This window comes from Zootoca vivipara, chromosome 7 (genome assembly GCF_963506605.1).
Source record: "Zootoca vivipara chromosome 7, rZooViv1.1, whole genome shotgun sequence".
NCBI classification, from domain to species: Eukaryota; Metazoa; Chordata; class Lepidosauria; order Squamata; family Lacertidae; genus Zootoca; species Zootoca vivipara.
This window is the reverse complement of record NC_083282.1, coordinates 59610652-59630629: the sequence shown is the minus strand read 5'-3', so window position 1 is coordinate 59630629 and position 19978 is coordinate 59610652. Positions and strand designations below refer to the sequence as shown.

At 42.7% G+C, this 19978-nt stretch overlaps 2 protein-coding genes across 4 annotated transcripts in view; one reads left to right on the top strand and one right to left on the bottom strand.

The window, feature by feature from the left end:
• Nucleotides 1–3198, top strand: C7H1orf74 (chromosome 7 C1orf74 homolog). The gene has a single exon (XM_035122665.2). It carries the CDS (start codon nt 1–3, stop codon nt 799–801), a length of 801 nt encoding a protein of 266 aa, XP_034978556.1. The 3' UTR covers nt 802–3198.
• Nucleotides 1793–19978, bottom strand: part of TRAF3IP3 (TRAF3 interacting protein 3) — a 34220-nt gene continuing 16034 nt past the window's right edge. The window contains exons 8-16 of one of the 3 annotated variants that reach the window (XM_035122657.2): nt 19002–19097; nt 15220–15291; nt 13051–13191; nt 10235–10372; nt 8722–8857; nt 7791–7853; nt 5990–6111; nt 2549–2662; nt 1793–1928 (exon numbers count right to left, since the gene is read on the bottom strand). In XM_035122657.2, coding sequence (XP_034978548.2) covers nt 1845–1928; nt 2549–2662; nt 5990–6111; nt 7791–7853; nt 8722–8857; nt 10235–10372; nt 13051–13191; nt 15220–15291; nt 19002–19097 — 966 coding nt within the window. In that variant the 3' untranslated portion in view covers nt 1793–1844. Of the gene's footprint in view, nt 1929–2548; nt 2663–5989; nt 6750–7790; nt 7854–8721; nt 8858–10234; nt 10373–13050; nt 13192–15219; nt 15292–19001; nt 19098–19978 lie in introns of those variants that run through there. The other 2 variants (XR_004693044.2, XM_035122662.2) reach the window with 2 other exon arrangements.

The following is a 19978-nucleotide window of genomic DNA, read 5'->3' as shown; positions in this document are numbered from 1 at the left end:
ATGGCCGAGCCCTTCCCTCAACTCCTCATCGCTGCAGCCCGCCAACACCTCAGAATCGGGAAGAAGAAAGTCTTATCCCGCTCAGCCTCCTTGAACCTTGCTGGCGAGATACTGGCTGTAGCCGCCGGCTTGAAGCCAGCTTTCCTGTACGATTACAATTCCGCTGGGACTTCTCAGATCCTAAGCTACGTTCAGCAGCTTCAAACCATCAATCCGCTTGGATGCCGGCTACACATTCTGAGCATAGCTGAAAACGTTCTGATTGTCAACTTGGGGTTGATGCTGCTGTGGTTGGAGACAATCCTGCTTAAGGACAACATCCCCTTTGTTGACGTTTCTGCTTCCAGGACATGCCCCAGCCTTTGTGATCTGGAAGACGTGGGTCTCATCAAAGGCCACCTGTCGGAGATACTGAATCATATTAAAGCCCAGGCAGCAGACACATCTCAGATGCTTTCCTCCAGTGCAGTCTTTTGCTCAAAGTGGAATCTATGCACTCTCTTTGGTGTCTTGCTGGGCTATCCGGCTGCTTACAGTTTCCCTGTTCAGAAGAGCTTTGACAATTGCCTTTCTCTGACCCCACTGAGGGTGTTCACTGTCCAAGCCACGTTCTGTAAGATAAGCAACGATTTCAGAGTACGCTTTTACTCCTTCAGCATCCCAGAGCTCTTGTATCCTGTCATGAAAATAGGTCTTGATGCATGGTGCGCAAATCTCAAGGATGCTTTTAAAGCTCAGAAAGACTTTGCAGATCTTTGCATTACAAATGATGTCGTTGCTCTGGCAGCAGTGGCCTTGTAAATGTGGGCTGCAATCCAGAGGAATGCAGCAATTTCCCCTCACGCCGTATTTGAGAAGTATTTTGGGGAGTATGACTCAGTGCTTAAGAAAAGGAAGTGGGGAAATGGTGGAGCTCTTATGCTATTGGAGTCAGGGGCAGCCAACCGGTGCCCTCCAGATATTGATGAAATAAAGCTCCCATCTTCCTTGACAGGAGCCTCTCACTTGCAAATTTCTGTGGGTGTCTATACCCAGACTCAGTGTATATATGGAAGCAGCATTCAAAATGAAGCCTTGTTAACCCCAGCCACAAATATTTCAGCTGTTTGTTTCTTTGCTTTTACCAGTCCCAACTCCTAGGCCTGGGATGGGGAAGCTGCAGTTCTTCAGCTGTTGAACTCCATCTCCCAGCCAGTGTGACTACTAGTACAGTCAAACCTCGGTTGTCGAACGTAATCCGTTCCGGAAGCCCGTTTGGCTTCTGAAATGTTTGACAATCGAGGCATGGCTTCCGATTGGTTGCAAGAGCTTCCTGCACTCAAGTGGAAGCCGTGTCAGATATTCATCTTCCGAAAAACATTAGAAAACTAGAGCATTTACTTCTGGGTTTTCGGCGTTCGGGAGCCAAAACGTTCCAAAACAGAAGTGTTTGGGAGCCGAGGTTTGACTCTACAGGATGATGGAAGTTGTAGGGACATGGGTTCTCCAGCCTTGTCCTACATGATCAGACAGCACATAGCTGGATTGTGGGTTTTGAGGTTTCCAAAGCTAAGGCAATTGTGTGACATTCCCATACAAAACCCTCTGGAAAGTGGATGCATCAGACAGACACTGTACTTTTTGTATTGTAGACTTTAATTATTATTTTTTAAAGAATACAACAGCCAAATGAAGCAACATACAAAGCCAAGCAGTCCAACAAACGCCTTTAGGAGATAGCAAAGTTCAAAATTCTGTAAGAAATTAAAAACAGGTTTGATACAAAAATAGTCACTCTCTGTAGACAACTCAGAATGCCCAAATGCAAAAACAGTAACATAAGCAAAACTAAAGGTAGGTTGTACTCAGGGTACAAAATTTAATAAGTAGGATACTACAGCCGTTGCCATCACTACCAGTAGGAGAGGAATCCAATGATCCTGCCATCTCTGCGGGGGAAAAAGAGAGAAATCTAATAAGATAAACTAGGGTATCATGTGTCTCTGTAATTCCTCCCTCTATTCGATCAGCTACACTTAAGTCTCTCCTATACTTCGCTTTTGTATTTTATTCCAACAAAGTCTGTGGTTCTATTTGCATGGAACGGTGATATTATTGAATTTTTGGGAGTAGAATATTTCCCCCACTTTGCAAAGACAACTAATGAGACTCACTGCATAGATGCTGAAGACTGATTAATTCGGAACTTATCATAAATAAAATACAAGAACTGCCCAAACCCACCACTCTAGTGAACCTGAAACAGTTGCACTTTCCTGTATCTCGCTGGTCCATGAAGGTTGTCCCAGCATTACTGTTTTGAGTTTGTGCTGAAATCTTAAGAGCACTGACTCACATTTTGACCTGACATCATGGGTGTAGCTGCGGGGGAGAGGGGCAGCTGCCCCCCCCCCAAATCAATAAAAAATACATCACTAACTGAGGTTCTGCCCGCCCCCCCCCCAACAAAAATCCTGGCTACGCCCATGCCCGACATGGCATGCTCTATCAACAGACTATATCAACAGTATAAGGTAGCACAAAGGGGGCATTCAGAGTGAATTCCTACTTGGGTCTTTTTGCTCTGAGGGTGACTGATCTCATCTCGGCACTGCTGTAACTTGGCAAGGCAGCTGTGGTACTCGTCACTCAGAACCTCTAGCTCACAACGGAGATCTCTGCACTGGGCAAGAAAGCAAACGAGTGTTTAGTATGAAGGTTGTTCACTCCGCTTTTTCAAAATGGTTTTGAGGGCAGCAATTACCAATAAGTTTATTGTGGCGGCAGCACCTTGAGCATCCCTGATCCTGAACCAGGCTGGATAGTTCTACTGTCCTAAACCTGGCTTTCTCTCCCACCTTACTTCACAGCACATCTAGGGCTTCCTTCACCATTGGCTAAAAATTTCCTCCTTGTTTCAGGCTATGAATAAGGTTAACGCAGCATGTAATGTGAGAAAATGACATTAAACTTGAATGACTTCTAGTTCCTATAAATGTTATTGTGAATGAAGTGTATTGATACAAGTTTTCCTATCCTGATGAACAGACAAATTCAACAAAGTCATTGCATGAGCAGAACAACTTCCACAAGTAAATGTTCCCCTGTAAATGCCTGCCTGTTTTCTTCCCCAACCCTCCAGAGCAAGTTTGGGGTCCGTGTGCAGAGAGAGGGTGAGTTTTCATTGCATGAGCAGAAACCATTCCATTTGCACAATCACTTTGTGGGATTCAATCCATGGTCTTCAAAAAGCATTCATTGTCAGCTGCTATTCATACAATTTCCCCTAAGAAAGAAATGGTATCGGGTCTCTCCTCCTGACTCCAAGGCCTAGCAAACAGTGGGGTTTGCTGTTTTCACATTAATATCTGAGCATGCATAGTGCAATTGGGTGTGATGTCCTGTGAAGGTGGTTCATGCGCCTTTGACATCATTTAGTTCAGAATATTGGAGAATACCATGCATGTGCACCTATTTGTAGAAACTTTGGTTTGAAAAATCTGGACTTTCTAGTTATTGTGAAGCCTTTTATTTTTAATAGCCTGAGTCTGTCCCTTGTTTTGTTTTGTTTTAGCGCCAATTCATACAAGCATTCAAAGTAGGCACCAGAGAGCCACTTGAACAAACTGTTATCTGCTGGCTGTCCACAACCAGCTAGTCAATAGTGTGCAGCTGCCACCTTGGGCAATGTTTTTGCATGCTGTGTGCAGGATTTCAAAATGATTACAGATGGTCACATGAATCAGCAGTGATTTGTTTTCTTCAAACTGACATGTGTCCTAGGGAATCACAATTTGGAAGTCTGCACATAAGATGTTTGCCTACTTTTTTTGTTTGGTTGCTCTTCCGTACACGTCCAGGATGCTTCTTCCAAAACAGAAAGAAAACTTACACTGGATGTGGATCATTAGAATGAGCTCTGACTGATAGGAACATTGCTATGAATATTCATTTCACTGGATAGCTCAGTTGGTTAGAGTGTGGTGCTATTAACACCAAGGTTGCAGGTTTGATCCCCATATGGGACAGCTGCAAATTCCTGCATTGCACAGGGTTGGACTAGATGATCCTCAGGGTCCCTTCCAACTCTACAATTCTATGATTTCCATAAAGCGCAGAAACAACAATAACCTCTAAAAGCATCTAAGTCACTTTTCAAATGTCCCTTCTGCTCTTTTGTCACTCAAGTTGCATGGACTCAGAAAATACTCTGTCCAAGAAGGAAGCAATGATCTCATGAAGAAAATGTTCAGAACATGTAAAGACTCTTGAGAATGACTCCTGGCAGGATACGGAATGTATTTGCTAACAACCATAAAATCTAACAAGGGCTAGAATGTCCATTGTTCATATGCCTACAGTCTGTAATTAAAACTCCCACCTTTTGTGTGCCATAGATTTACACTGCTAATAAAATATTTTACAATTGTGAACAGATCCTTCTAAGAATCTTTTAATAAAATTGTAAACTTTTATATTTTTGTTTCCTTGAATTATGGAATGCAAGCTGTTTCAAAACTCCGGATATGCAGGTAACAGGCTTACCTGTGTCCCTCTTACCTTTCAGCATGTTGCTTAGAGCAGTGTTAGAAACTGATATAAAAGTTAGGAGCTAAATGGCACCTTAAACCTAGGTTGTGGGTACAATAATGGAATGTCTAGGCGCACTTTTTTATAACAATACAAAGCTGAAAATGAATGAACTGCAGCTAAAGTATTATGTTCATCTTTTACATGCTCTAGTTCAGTGTTTCTCAACCAGTGTGCCTCCAGATGTTTTGGGACTACAACTCCCATCATCCCTAGCTAGCAAGACCAGTGGTCAGGAATGATGGGAGTTGTAGTCCCAAAACATCTGGAGGCACACTGGTTGAGAAACACTGCTCTAGTTCAGGCATCCCCAAACCTCGGCCCTCCAGATGTTTTGGACTACAATTCCCATCATCCCTGACCACTGGTCCTGTTAGCTAGGGATCATGGGAGTTGTAGGCCAAAACATCTGGAGGGCCACAGTTTGGGGATACCTGCTCTAGTTCTTCCTCTGCCCACCCCCCTAATATTCATATGAGGCTTCAGAAAGTTGCTATAAGTGGGAAGGCAGAAAAAGGTCCTCCTTCCACTCTGCAGTTTTAATCTGAAATCTTAGGCTCAGTACTGCACACAGAGCTCAGAAACTGCTCCTGCTAATGAAATTCCCTGTCATAAAGTATGCTCAGAACAATGGGAGTTTCGAACACTGGCTTAGAGCCAAACTAGATGAGTGCAGTAGGTTTAAATCTGGGGTGTCCAATCGCAAGAGCAAAAGGAGGATGGAGGTAAAGTGTTAAATCCTCATGTACCTGCAGCACAATCCATGTAGTCTGCATAGTCCCAATGCTTTTCAACTAACCACAGGTGAGCTTGGCTGGGAGAAAGGTGCTGGAGGAGAAAAGCAGTGGGGAGGGGGGAAGCAGCACACATAGGGAAAGCTCTTACACCTTGGGTTGCATTCAGCTAAGTTATACTCAAAGTAGCTCCAATGAAATAAATAAACCGATGTTAGCCATTCCATTAACTTCAGTGGACCTACTCTGGCATTGAGTACTACAGTGATTTAACACAGAGGTTTGTCACTACCATGTCCAGTTCAAATGGGGTCAGGAAAACCTGAAGCCTGGGGGCTATAGGCTGGGGAAAGTCCTGCAGATTGGATAGAAAAGGCCTTAAAGCTGCAGGCCTGAGGTTCCTTCTCCCTGCACTAAACCATAGTTCAGTGTTAATGTCTGAATGCAGGTGCAGCCAATGGGGAAAAGTGGCTGAAAGCAAGCCTTTCAAATCAATGTGCTTATTTTTTTTTTAAAGTGTTTTCAGCTGTATGGTTATCAGATATGCACACTGAAATGATGCACACATAGCAGGTATCTGTTGCCATCCAGTGTTTTCGGACCTGCATTGGAAGGCATTTGAAAATAGCAGTTAATCTCCTAATGAGATCCTTTAATCTCATTAGCTGCTTGAGTCACCTCCTCACCTCTTTTTCCTTAGCTGCAAGCTGGGATGTCCTCTTTTGCAGCTGGTCCAAGCTGCTTTCTATCTCCCCTTCAGGGTCTTTGGACTGTTTGGTTCTGGCTGAGCTGAGTCCAGACCTGCTAGCTACAGAACAAAATGGATACTTTCACAATTCTCTGAGCTATCTGGGAATCTCAGCAGGCATCACAGCACCAGTGTGCTCTCCTCTGTTTACACTTCGTAGTTTAATTTTTTAAAATAAAAAAATCAGCAATGTGGTAAAATCAACAAAGAACCTTATACTGTACTATATAAAACATTAATGCCTCACACTGAGTGTAACTGATCTGGTGAAATATCTCTGTGACCTGAAAATAGAGACAATGCACGTACTTTTGTAACCCAATAAAATCTTTAATAAAAACTACTTTGAAAAACAAAAAAAAGTGGACATCAACGTTTGAGCAAAAATCATTTATTGTACAAGAAGCTTGCTCCAATAAAAGCTTGCTCCAATAGATACAGCTGCATGCCAATGGAGGCGAAAATTTCTAACAGTGATATATATTTCAAGCAGCCTTTTGCAGACCAGTAACAATACTGTACACACTATGTGGAATGCTTCTATTTGTGGTTCTTAATCTGAGAGCACACTCCTATCCTGTGAGGAGTGGTTCTTAGAGTACCAGTCACAAAATCCCAGATGCCCAGAAGTCCCACTACTAGTTTAGATGAGTTCTTTGCATCTCATCTTCCCGAACTGGACTGATTCTGCATCCCATCTGCAAATGGAAGAAACCAGAGCAGATCATAATGCAGAATGCTTGCATGAACTAATAGCTTCTCTCTCTCTCCACACGACTTTTCTGTCTCCAACACTCGATTCAGTTCTTCACGAACAATTCATACAGTTGCATGGGGGTTGCAAACAGTTGCAGACCGCATAGACTGTACTGCTGCTGCAACAACCCCTACTTAGTCAAAAGGACAAGCAGGGGACCAGCACACACTGAAACAACCACTTCTTATGGTGGGTTAGGTGCACATCCTTAAATAACTTGCCACCTTATCCTGCCAGCAGGTATTTTGGACTTGACCTGGGACTGAAAAAAATGCCCATTAGTTGCTCCCAAAGTTGAAAATCTGAGCAGTGTTGTCCCTTTTATTCTTTTGGTAATCAAGTAACTACGGAGTTCTGAGAAATTAAATAAAATCTCTTGATCTTTGGTAGTTTGAATCATCAAATGTGTGCAAACATTTGTGAAGTTATGTTTGGGGACAGCTGGCTCCTTTGCAAGTAGGAGTTAACGTGGGAGCACAAATCTCAGCTATTTTTTGCAAAGATCAATGCATACAACATTTTCCTGCCTGTGTACAACATGTTCAAATGCTCCGTGTGGTATTCATGAGAAGTACCGGTACATGTTTTTTGCCAATATGGGAGTTGTGGGCATATGCAAAAATCTTCTTGCACAAAGCATCCTTCATGATGTCAACCCTTACTGAGCACCCTTTCAATGACACAACCTATTATTAAACATAATCAGAAAACTATTGCCACATTCAGATGTACAGCTGGCAACGCCTCCTTCCTGTCTCTCTCCACATGTGACTGTAGCAAAGGAAAACAGCTGTAAAAATTGAAGTATGCAGTAATTATCTCTGTACTCTAAAATATTTACACTTTTTTAAGGAACCAAATGAATTATACCCAGAGGGATTTTAAATAGGGCTATTATACCATGAAGCACAATGTGTAAACGCTCTGTTTGTGGTCCTGCATGTTCACTGTCAATTTCTTTGGATCGCTGTGGTTTACTTACTGTGTAAATGTTTAATTGTTGCCTCCAGCTGCAGCTTATCTCTCTCTTCACTTCGCAGCTTGCCTGAAATTAACAAAACCATTCAGGAACAACACAGTTGACTCCATGCAGGGCTTTTCCTTCTCCCAAACAGCATTATTTGCCACCGCAGGTGAGAGTTGTATTCAGGTGGGACTCATGCTTTAGCCCACTGAAATTAAGGGGTCAGCACTACACTGTGGTTTTGCAAATTTGTAAATGTTTTTCTTTTACTGAAACTATAGGAATCAAGAATGTGTTATTGCCGCTGCTCAGATGGGGAAAACAGATCTACACATTATATACCTTGTTTGGTATTCCTCAAGCAGCTCCCAGCCCAAACAGAAATAGGGTCCATGTTTCCCAAAAAGTTATTTTTTTTTCTGAGGAAGTGACCTGACTTTGACTTTTTGTACATTGCCTGAATATATTTTACATGGCAGGCTGAATATGCATATTCAAAACAAAAAATAAATACCCAAATGTTCAGGGAGGTATGCAGTACAATCGTCCATATGACTGAACGTATAGAGAGAATTGCTTGCTCACAAGCATCCTATCCTAGCATGTAGAAAGCTAGCACTTTTGGTAAGAAGTATCCTCAATCTAGCTTGCAAAGCTAGACATTAGAGTCATCTTTCAGACAAGCAATCTACTCTGCCCGTTCAGAGGAGGTACAGCTGTAAATAAGGGCTGTGCCACTTGCTTCTCACCAACATCTGAATCAGCTCCTTTCCCCTAAAAATAACTGACTGAAACCTAACAGTTGACACTATGCTCAAAACAGCAGGTTAGTTCTAAGAGTCATGTACAGTATTTTATTTTTGAAACCTGTAACTTTTCATTTTCCCGATCTGCCCAAGACCCAGATCAGTCAGCATCCAATCTCCTGTTTCCTCTACAAATGTCTTACCTTCCACTACACTGAGACACTCAATTGTGACCTTGTAGTCTTCTTGCAGATTATTAATTCTGGAATAGAGCTGGGCACGTTCAGTCTCAGAGCTCTGCAGGGCTTGGTGCAGCTGAAAGTTCTGGTTGTCAGACCACTGCAGGTAGCAAACAGCCGCAATAACAAGGAACTGGTTAGCAAAGAAATAACTAGAGAAAGGCTTGTGGGAATTCTTGTGGCATGGTGAGGCAGAGGCACTTACCTGGCAGTCCAGCAGGTGAGCAGCTGCTGCTCCTCAGGAGGGAGATGGGAAAAGGAGCAAGGTGGCAAATGGGGGGAGACGGTGTGGTGCAAGCGCAGCAACAGGAGCCCTGAACTGGCCTCCTGTACTAGCATAATGAGTCACTATTCTCAGCACAGCAGCTATGAACTGGACCATCAGGTTCAGGATGAGGTCTAACATAGGCCCAGGATGCTTAAAGGATCATCGCCTCCCATCCTTCATCCTGCCTGCTCCGTAAGATCAGAAGGAGAGGCCATTCTCGGTGTCGCAACTAGGATGTAGGTATGGTTGATGACAAGAGATAAGGCCTTTTCAGGGACTGCTGCACCAACACTTTGGAATACCATAAAATGCAGATGTCCCCTTCTCTAGTTGTTGTTTTCGGATGGTGATTAATTTTTTGTTTGGTGTGATGCTTTTGCCTGCTAAGCAGGGCTTTTTTCAGCTTGAACACACCTCTCTAGGCTGCTGCGGCTGTGGTGGGCTCTCCCTCTAAAAAAAAGGTCAACAAGTTCCTGCACCTCTTTTTCTAGAAAAAAAAGCCCTGTTGCTAAGTATTATCTGAGGCCATTTTTATCAGTGATCTCTGTCTCTGTTGTTCTTAATGCTGCATATTTTATGTATTTTTGTTGTTGTTGTTTTGATATTTTAATATATTTTTTTTATTGTATTGTGATTTTTAATGGATGTAAGCTGTCCTGAGAGGGGCATGGGCATTAAAAGGTCAGGACAGGGGGGTAATGTAAGTTGAGCAGTAAATGTGCGTAACAACTATCCATTGCGCATATTCAGGCCTCAAGCACATAATCTGCCTGTGAATATAAAATTGTGCACCTTTCCCAGTCATTACACATAGTCGCCAACGGGTCTTGAGAAATGTACATATTGTTTTATAACGGAACATTTTCCAATAAAATATCAATATTATTATTTTTTAAAAAACAACCATGTATCAACTGAATTTATACAGTCTCGGTTCATTATGCATGATATCAACAGGCCCTGGGAAATATGCATATCTATACTGAATTTTGTACATTCTCCAGCCAACACGCATAATCCCCAACAGGCTTTGGGGAATGTGAATTTCTCAGCGACAATTTGTTCATTCTCTGGCCATGACTCACCCTCTCAAGAATCCTGTGATGTTAGCCACTATTACTCCCATTTTAAATTCTGACTTTGAGAACTGATTGCCAGACTTGCTGCTGTGCAAGGAAAGGTGGGCTCACAGAAGGACAAGGAAGCTACCTGAAGTTTGTTCTCCAGGACATGAAGATTGTTTTCCAGTTCAATGTGCTTGTCAGTCAGCTGGCTCCAGTCTTCATTTAATGTGTTGTAGTGTTCTTTCCAGAGGGCACAGTCTTCTTCTGCAACAGCTAGGGCTCTCTAGGAGGAACATGGTCGCATGTAAGGGTGAAAGTCGACAAGCATGCCTTCTCGAGAGTGACAAGCGACAAGGGGAGCAGGTGGCGTGGATAAAGCAAGCTGTGATCTCCATGACTTGGGATGGGAACTCAGGAGGTCAGCTGTGTCAGGTGGCAGGACTAGAGCCAACAGGTGGAGATGGCACGGAAATGAAACTACCTAAGACTTGTTTGTCAGTGGAGCACAGTGCCCCAGGAGCAGCTGGGCTCTCTCCTTCGTTGAGGGAATTTAAGCAGAGGTTAGGAGGCTCCCAGGCATGCTGTAGTTCCAGGCTAACTGAGGGTCATTCCGGCCCCGCCACAGGCCACAGGCCACAGGTCAGGAGTGGGGGTAGCCACAAAGTGTATGTGGGTAACTCACAGTCTTGTGCATACATACACAGAGCACAAGTCTTTCACATGCAGAGGCAGGCACAGAGCTCCTCCGCTGATTGATACAGATCAACAGAGAAGCAGGGGAAAGCTTTCCTTCCCATCATAGCACTGGGCAGGGCCCATTCCAGCACTACAATATCACTGGCCACAGATTCCACTACTGCAGGCAAAATTGGTGGCTGTAGGGAGGGGTGGGAATAGACCAAGCCCACAGGCCTCCTAATGTAGGAGTGCATTGAGCAGGGATTTGGGCTAAATTACCTCCATGATTCTGTAGTAGTGTAGATGGAAAACACCACATTCATTATAACATAATGGAACTTCCCTTCCATCTCTTCTGCCCCTCCCAAAAATTGTTCCTGGGGTTTCCCAAGAGGGCAGAGAAGCAACCCAATTTTCGTCTTCTTTCTGTCTGCATTTATTTGCTTGTGCAAAAATAACTGATCTGTCCCTGAGATTTATGGATGTGGATACCTTAGGCTAACCTTAATCCTCTCCCCACTGCTGTTTTCCTTCAAGATGCGTGTTATTAAAGAGAGCTTCAGGCATTTGCTATTTTCAAATTTACTTCCAGAAATACTATCTGGCAACCTCAGAAGCAAGAGGGGAATACAGATCTTGCTCCACTAGCAATCTTCTATTTTATGCCACATAGCTTTCCATATGGTGCCATCTAGTGGGGATGTGAAAGGCCAATCCAGATAATATGTTTAATATTTGATCACATTTATGTATCCTTCATTCTTTCAAAAAACAAATAACACAAGCAGGTCCCCAAATTTGGACTAGGGCAATGTGGAGGAAGGAAGCTAAGTTTTCCCTTATACAGTACCAGAGGTAGCCAATGTGCTTCCCGCTACTTGTTTTTTTCTTGGGCTACAACTCCCATCAGCCAATCATGGGCAATGGTAGAGAGTGATGGAGGTGGTAGTCCAAAAAATAAAAATCTGGAGGGAACCACATTACAACCCCTGCTCTATATGATACTTTCCCAATGAAAAATTACCCTCTAAAACTGCTGTAGAAAATAGCCACTCCAAAGGGCAAGAGGGATGAGTCCTTTTTCTCTTTGTGAGATGGTGCATGAGGAATAGGTTAACTCTCCTCTCCATGTGGCTGCTGGACATCCAGTTTTCAGAGACATAAAATAAAAGGTCTGCAATGTGGCCAGTCACTGTGCACACATGCATTTATGTTAGTTATTATGTGGGGCTTTATTTGGGATCTATAGTATACTGAAGCTTTGCTGAAAATTAATTCAAATGATTGATAAATGTATTCATTTATTAATGTGGGATTTTATTTAGCGCTTTTCTCTCCTTTGCTATACTGCTAACAGAACATTTAAAAATAAGTAAGATGCCTTGGTTGTGTTCACAGCCCTGTTTACTGTGCACACGTCTTTCCAAGCGCTGGGTTTTTACTCCATGTTCACACCAAGTTATCCAAAATGCATTTGCATCCTGTACAGTGGTACCTCGGAAGTCGAACAGAATCTGTTCTGGAAGTCCATTCAACTTCCAAAATGTTCAGGTTTGTGGCATTCAGGAGCCAAAACGTTTGACTCGCAAGGCGTTTGGGATCCAAGGTATGACTGTACATTGTTTGAAAAATGGTGGTGTTTGATGCATTGTTTCTCAAACCAGATTCACAATGATTAGAGTCCTTAAGCCTATGAAATACATCCGAAAACCCAAATTAAGTACACTCTAAGGAGGTAATGGGAACACACTCCTTGTTGGAGCTTTAGGCAGAGAAAGAGGAGCGGAGGTGAGATCTGAGCCAGAGAATGCCTGATTGGCTCAAGTCTTTTAGTAAGTATACTGCATCAGTTTAATACTTTCTGAAGGTACATAATCAACCACCCACCACAGAAAGACATGTGGCTGCTTTGCAGAGTTGTTACACTTATTTGCATGTTACCTGAAATAACCCCCTTGTACACGGGGTGGGGTAATACATGCTTAGTGGGGTAAAGCAAAGCTTGTGGAAGTTGGTGTAGTGAAGGCAGGCAAAATCCCCACCCTGGTCTTTCAATTGAGCAATGTGATTAAGGTTATGCTTCAAGCAGACCTGACCAGAATGATGCAGCCAAGTGGTTATTGTCAGCAACCATGCTCCAAAAACACACCTCTCACATTGCGCTGGAGCTTCAGCCTTGTACTGAACGTACAACAAAATTCCTGCATGTATGTAAAGATGGAGCATGTTATGTAAATTGCTGCCCAATCCTGTCCTTGTTCCAGGCTGAAATTCCACACCTACCTGGGCATTCTGAAGCTGCCCTTCCACCTGCAGTTTCTCCTCAAGGAGTTTCTGAAGAGACTCTTTCGCTTTCAGCTCATAGTTCTGCTTTTGATCTTCCATCTCCAGCAGAATCCTCTTTAAGCTCCGCTTTGAGTGACTCTAAACAAATAAATGGAGAACTGAAGGAAAATGCCCGACTTCAGAATATTAAAACCAATACGGCCCATAGTTCACCAAAGCAGACAACATGCCCTGGATTTTTTTTCACACTGGGCAATTATTAAACCCATTTGCTAGAGAATGTGGCTGTGCACACACTCCCATTTATGCCGCCATTAAGAAGCAGAGGTTCTTTGTTTAATTGGATCTTTAATAGGTTTAAAAGTACAGTGGACCCTCAAGTTACGTACTGCTCTGGATACGTAACTTTCGGGTTGCGAACGCTGCAAACCTGGAAGTATATACTTCCGGGTTTTGCCGCACATGCATGTACAGAAGAGCTCTGTGTGCCACACGCATGTGCAGAAACGCTCTGTGTTCGTGCGCACACAGAAGCAACGCCTCCAGTTACAGACTTTTCAGGTTAAGTACGGACCCCTGGAATGAATTTAATTTGTATCCGGAGGGTCCACTGTACCAGCACGTGATGGGAAAGGGTTGCAACAACATACTGCGGAATATACCAGTTACATGGATCAAAGGTTTGAATTGAGATAAGATTTTCTTTGGCCTGAAACAAACCCATGGTTTGTTTATTCCAGGCAACCCCAAACTTCGGCCCTCCAGATGTTTTGGACTACAATTCCCATCTTTCCCGACCACTGGTCCTGTTAGCTAGGGATCATGGGAGTTGTAGGCCAAAACATCTGGAGGGCCGCAGTTTGGGGATGCCTGGTTTATTCTAAGCTTCTTTTATATATTTATGATTCAGCAACCCTCTCTGGAATATAATAAATATCTTTTTATATGTGAGGAAGGGACGTTGGAGTAATACTGATATTAACAAGATAAAATGGAAGCTGTGTGTGATCTGAAATGAAGGAGGGCTAGGGGAAGCTCAAGTGTGACTATGTTGGAAAGACCAAGTAATTCCCCTCACCTCTGTTTAACAATAGACAAGGAAAAAGAGACTAAGATTTGTGTGTGCTACTGATGGAATATAATCTAAGATAAAGTTTAATTGGGCGATAAATCTCTTGCTGGAAGGAAAAGAATTTGGGGGCTGTGATAAGAACGTCACAGAGATTGGAAAATTGGAAAGGAGATTTGCGACATGTTTTACTAGTCAGATAGCATGGTTTCTAGCAGACTGTTGCCTGTTCCAAGACATCAAAGCGAGGGACAGAGAGATAAGAGCTCTGAGAAACTTCGAGATTCAGTTCCACTATGGGAGAAAACAACAGCTAGGAAGTGAAAGAGACAACACCATATATGGACAGAGGGAATCTGGAAGGACGTAACAGTTTTCACACACAAGGCAGAATAAAAGATAATAGTTTGAGTTCCTGACTTGAAGCTTTATAAATTTATATATTGTAACATCACGAATGGAAATCATTAATTATGTAGTAGCTGTTTACTAAGAGAATATTATAATAAGTGAGATGCAACTGGCATTAATTAAGATTATGGAATGCAGTGATATAAGATCGGAAATGCACCCAAACCACCATGTGGGGAGCCACTTTAACTTAAATGTATTAATTGGAAGTTGATTGGCATTTTGATAATTGTATAATTTGGGAATTAATTGTTATTGTTATAATTTGGCTATTATTGGGGGTATATTGGAAAACAAATTTTAAAAAAGAAAAAGAAAAAAAGGTTACCCACTTGTGATCTAGACACTAGATTCAGAAAAAAGGTTACCCACTTGTGATCTAGAGTCAAGTAGGTCATGCCCAAGCACTCATCTCTGAAACACAGAGCAGCCCTAAGAATACAAAGACTGGCCATTTCTGGCATAATTATGAAAATTGTCTCAGAGAGGAGAAAAAGTCCTTTTTTGAGCCAAAGATGATTACATTATATTATAATTATTAGAGATTTATTCATACCCCACATTTTTCCTTGAAAGAAACTCAATGAGGCTGACTTATAAAATGGGAACAGCTTAAAAAAAAATTAAATGCTTTTTTTTTTAAAAAAATCAAACATTTCTAGAATTGAAACAATGTTAAAACTAACCTGGGTGCATGTCTGCAATTGATTCTCCAGGGCACCTAGCCTGCACTTGAGTTTGTCTTCATTTAGCTGACCCTAAGAGGAGGATGGGGGAAAGGTTGGAAATTTAAATCATCAGCTTGCAAATATTTGTCTAACAAACAAACAAAAAAGAAAAAGAACCCACCTCCCCATATCCCTGGTTCACTCATGTTTTCCAGAGTTTTTTGTTTTTGTTTTTTTGCACAATATGAGCAATTCAGCTGAAACAATGGCAGACGCCTCTGATCTCCAGCACTCCCTAGTTATTTGTATCTATGCATTTTATCATTTGTATCTATGCATTTATTGAGAGTGACCTGGTGCATCACAGAACAGGGTTCCTGGACCTTTTGTAGTTGGGTGGAAGCAACCTCTTGTGCCAAGGAGAACATTTCAATAGGTGCAGCTTTCCTCACCACTCTAGAGCTCTGTCATAACAAGGCGTACCTTCCAGAATCTCCTCTTCTAGGCATCTACCTAGCAAAGTACTGCACACAAAACCTGAGTGGAGCATTTCTTAATATGCCTGCGATAAAGCACAAAAACGGTGGCTCAGATCCCTAGGAAATGCCTCTGTGCATTAATCCAATGTGCAAAATGGCAAATCTACTTTCCGAAGAGCAGTGAAAATTAATGGAGCTGGTGCCTAGGGCAGCACCCTTTGAAACACCGAGGAAATGGAATTTCAGGTACTTGAGTCTCATAAGGCATAGCCACTTGTGTCCAAAATGGGCTAACAACACCTGCAAGGAGGTACTATGTTGCAGCAGACTTTCAGTAACACCACACAATCCTAAAGCAACAGAGAGACATCACATTCACAGGGCATGTCCGCACTGGAGGATTATCAAGCTGTTAATCCACTTCTTCCCTCGTTCAAATTAGATCACATGTGTATGAGGAACAACTTTGGTCTTTCCTGTTCATACCAGTAGGTGTTCCCTTTTGTGTTTGTCCCCATCTTCCAAACTGCTGAATCTATTATGCAGATTCTATTATGCCTATTAGGCACTGGCAGGGCATGCACAGAGAGCTGTGTGCACACCTTGGGGGCTGTTTTTTAAAACCTCCCTGTCCAGGAAGTGTGCAATAGCACACAGTCAAGGAACTGTAAATTCTCAGCACCCAGTTTTCATGTGGTTTGCTTGTACAGTTTTCCGATTTTGTGCAAATCTGAGAGATATGGAAGGCTATGCTTCTCCATTCAAGAGCACCCCAGAAATAATTGCCAGCATAGCTGGAAAATAAAATTAAAAGCATCGTCAATTCTCAGCACACACTTTTCAGATTAATGGTGCTGCTCTATATCTGGTGTGTAAATATGTAATGCTGTTTGCTTGTGCAGTTTTCTGGTTTTGTGCAAATCTGAGGGATCAAAAGGAAAAGAAAAGAGCATGTGGTCCCTTCAGGAGTGTGCTGGACATAGTTATGAGCATTGCTAGGAAAGAAATTAAAGGATGCTACAGGACCCTAGCCTATAGGTCCCCAGAGGAACCTTTCCAAATCAGATTTATTTCTCTTCTTAAAGAAAGGAAGCTGGTTCTCATGGCTTCAGCAAAAATCTGCTTTCCTCTCATTATGAATATCAGGCATGTGAGTATAATCAGGGGTAGCTAACATGACACCCTCCATTTTGTTGGACTGCAAATCCCATCATCCCTGACCATTAGGTTCATTGGGGCTGACAAGAGCTGGAGTCCAACAACATCTGGTGGGCACCACATTGGACACCCTTGGAATATATTATCCCAGTTGTGGGACCACAGTGGAAACAAAGGAGTGAAAGCTTCCCCTCACTTACATTCCTGATCCTGACTCTGTGCCAACTGCTTATTTCTTTAAAAATCAAACATGGCAGAGCAAACTACAAGACAGGCACCACGTCAAGTTTGCTCCTTAGACATTTTGAGGCACTGAAAGTGTTAGATGCCACCTACGGTTTTAAAGAGGCCCTTATTTTTTTAATTAACACATTTCTCATCTGACATTTGCCGTGCCAAATCTCAAAGCTTCCAATCTGTATTTGTTTTTGAAATCCCAGCAGCAGGCTATTTGTTCCTCTCCAGAGATAAGCTGTGAAGGCAAAGGCTGCAGTGGAAATCTATTTTCTACAACATCACTGCTGAGAGGTGAAGTGCAAACCCACCTGTTGCTAAGCTGAGGTTTCAGAGAGACTTCCTGCCAGTGAGGGTGTCAAGCTATTTTTTCCTCACTCCTCTTGAAGCTCGACTGAAGTCTTTCATAGAGGAAGTCTCAAACCACAAAAGCATCAAACTGTACATATTCTTTGGCATTTCTCTTCTGACAGAGCTCTTGCTGGTCTTATTTTTGGGCAAACTACTTTGCATTGCTTTTATTTTTTAAAACTACCTGCAGCATTTTAAGGGCTCAATTTTCAACTGTGAAAAGCTGTTTAGGCAGTAGAGAGGACCTAACATTTTGTGGGGTTTGGACACATTTCTTCCATCCCATAAAAAGGATATGCTTTTACTGGTCTGGTGGTTTTTCAATATGATCCCTGCTGAATTCATGAAAACTTAATTCCTCCTCTCAAAAGGGCGATAAAGCCTGTTAGTATGGCTCCTATAGGCACATATTTGCAAGTGGCCTATGATATTATCTCAGAAAAAAACACTGCAATGGCCCAGTACAGAAATGGCCTGCTATTTAAAGATCATTTCCTTGTTTTGGTAAACAATTTTTCCCTCACCTCAAAAGAGTGAGTTCCCACTTCTAGTAGACCTACTAACACTGACCTAACATTTAAAAACTTGATATAAAATGAGCACAAAGGTTCTCCCGCCCTCTGCCCCACATGAAGGGACTCCACCGTGGAGCAAGACTCCTACTCTCTGGTTATCTGGTCTGATCATAGTGAAACAAGGACTGGAATCACCAAAGTGATACAGTACTGGGCAAAATCACTTCCAGAATGTGATACTTCTCTGCAATACTGAAGTGTCAGTGAAAGGCCCCACATCTACTACAATCTCCTTTTTTGTAAGCCTTGTTTACACACTTTGGACAAATGTGGTGGCACATGAAGCACTTGACTGGACAGACTTAGACAAGTCTCAAGCACTTAAAATGCATTTTCTAATTTTCAGGGTGCTAGCTCCACCACCTTGAATCATGGTAATAAAAATTGGGTTTTTTAAATTAATTTTTTCAAACAGAATAAAAGCCAAGTAAGAAGGAAGCAGAGAAGGTGGGATAAGAAGGAATAAACCACAATCCTGATATTCTGTCAGTTTGAACCATGCTTATAGTTTCTAAGTCCATAGCTTTTATCTGAAACACCTGGTGCTTTTATGCATTTCGAGCTTTGTTCTATGGAAAGCAGATAAGCCATTTTTGCACACAGGGTCAAGTTGAGCATTGGTGCATATGAGTGCATGGCTAAATCTTAAGTGTCCTTACCAGGGAACGTTCAACTCATATTTGGAATGTGGTACTTTTCTTGTCCCTCTTGTAGATGCCTAAAAAGGGAGATTCTGGGAAGTACACCTTGTCACAACAGAGCACTGCACCTACTGCAATTGTCACCTCTGCACAAGGAATGACCTGGGCCTAAGAATGAAAGGTCCATAAACCATCTGCATCTGATCACTCTGGGTAAGACAGTGATAACATGTGTAGGTGCCTTGTCCCTACTCCTCTACCTCCTGGTAAACAGCAGCATTACGGCAAATCAGAGATCCGGTGAGTGTCACCACCCCACCGTGTCACCTGCTATAGATAATCTCAGCATGGCTAATCAGTACCTTCCAAGACTTTTCTGCTGCTTGCAGCAACGCGGCAAGAAGTTCCTGTAAGATGGCCATCTTCTGCTTCAGCAGTAGCTCCCGATGAAGTGCCTCCTGAAAAAAAAGGAAAGGAGGAATCAGGCCCAACTAAGTGTGCAAAAGGTGTGCTTATTCCCCAACGCACCCAGACTATACATTTAAAGCACATGGCTTTCCCCAAAGAATCCCGGGAACTATAGTTTGCCCCCAACAGAGCTATAATTCCCGGCACCTTTCACAAACAACGGTTCCCAGGATTCCTTGGGGGGGAAGCCATGTGCTTTAAATGTATGGTGTGGATGTCACACCTATCTGCTGTGTCAGTAATGAGGTTTCCCTTAATCTCCCAGTAGAAATTGCTGCCAGGCTGGTTCTGAACAGCTTGACTGCTTCACACAAAAGAGGCGCCCTGCATTTGCCAAAGCTCTTCTGGGGCTCTGATTCTGCACATGCTCTCTCACTGGCTTCCCGTAAGCTGGATATCAACCTGCATTTGTTGACCCCGTAGCCACCTTTAAACCACAACTCTTCCCCTCTATCTTCTTCACTTATCTGTGCCTGAGATGCCATTTCCTGCACACTACTCTTATCATTCCTGTTAGGCTTTTGGAAGGAAATCCCAGTGTTGCGTTAAGATCAGACCACTGGTCCCTCTAGCTTGCCCTTTCCAATGACTGTCAGAAGCTTTCTAGGTTTTCAGACCTTTCCCCACCTCCAAGAACTAAGGCTGCTGCTCAACAGAGCAATTCATAGGCTCCAATCCTAGTCAAGCTTGCATGTGAATAAGTCCCACTGAACTCAAGCGGGTTCACTTCTGAGTAGATACATATATGATCATACTGCTCAGCAATAAATTGGATGGCATTTTAATGACTGGTTGATGAAACCTGTGCAAAACTGCAGATTACTATTACTATTATTTTATTTAAAATGTGGATTTGCACTAGCAGAAAGCA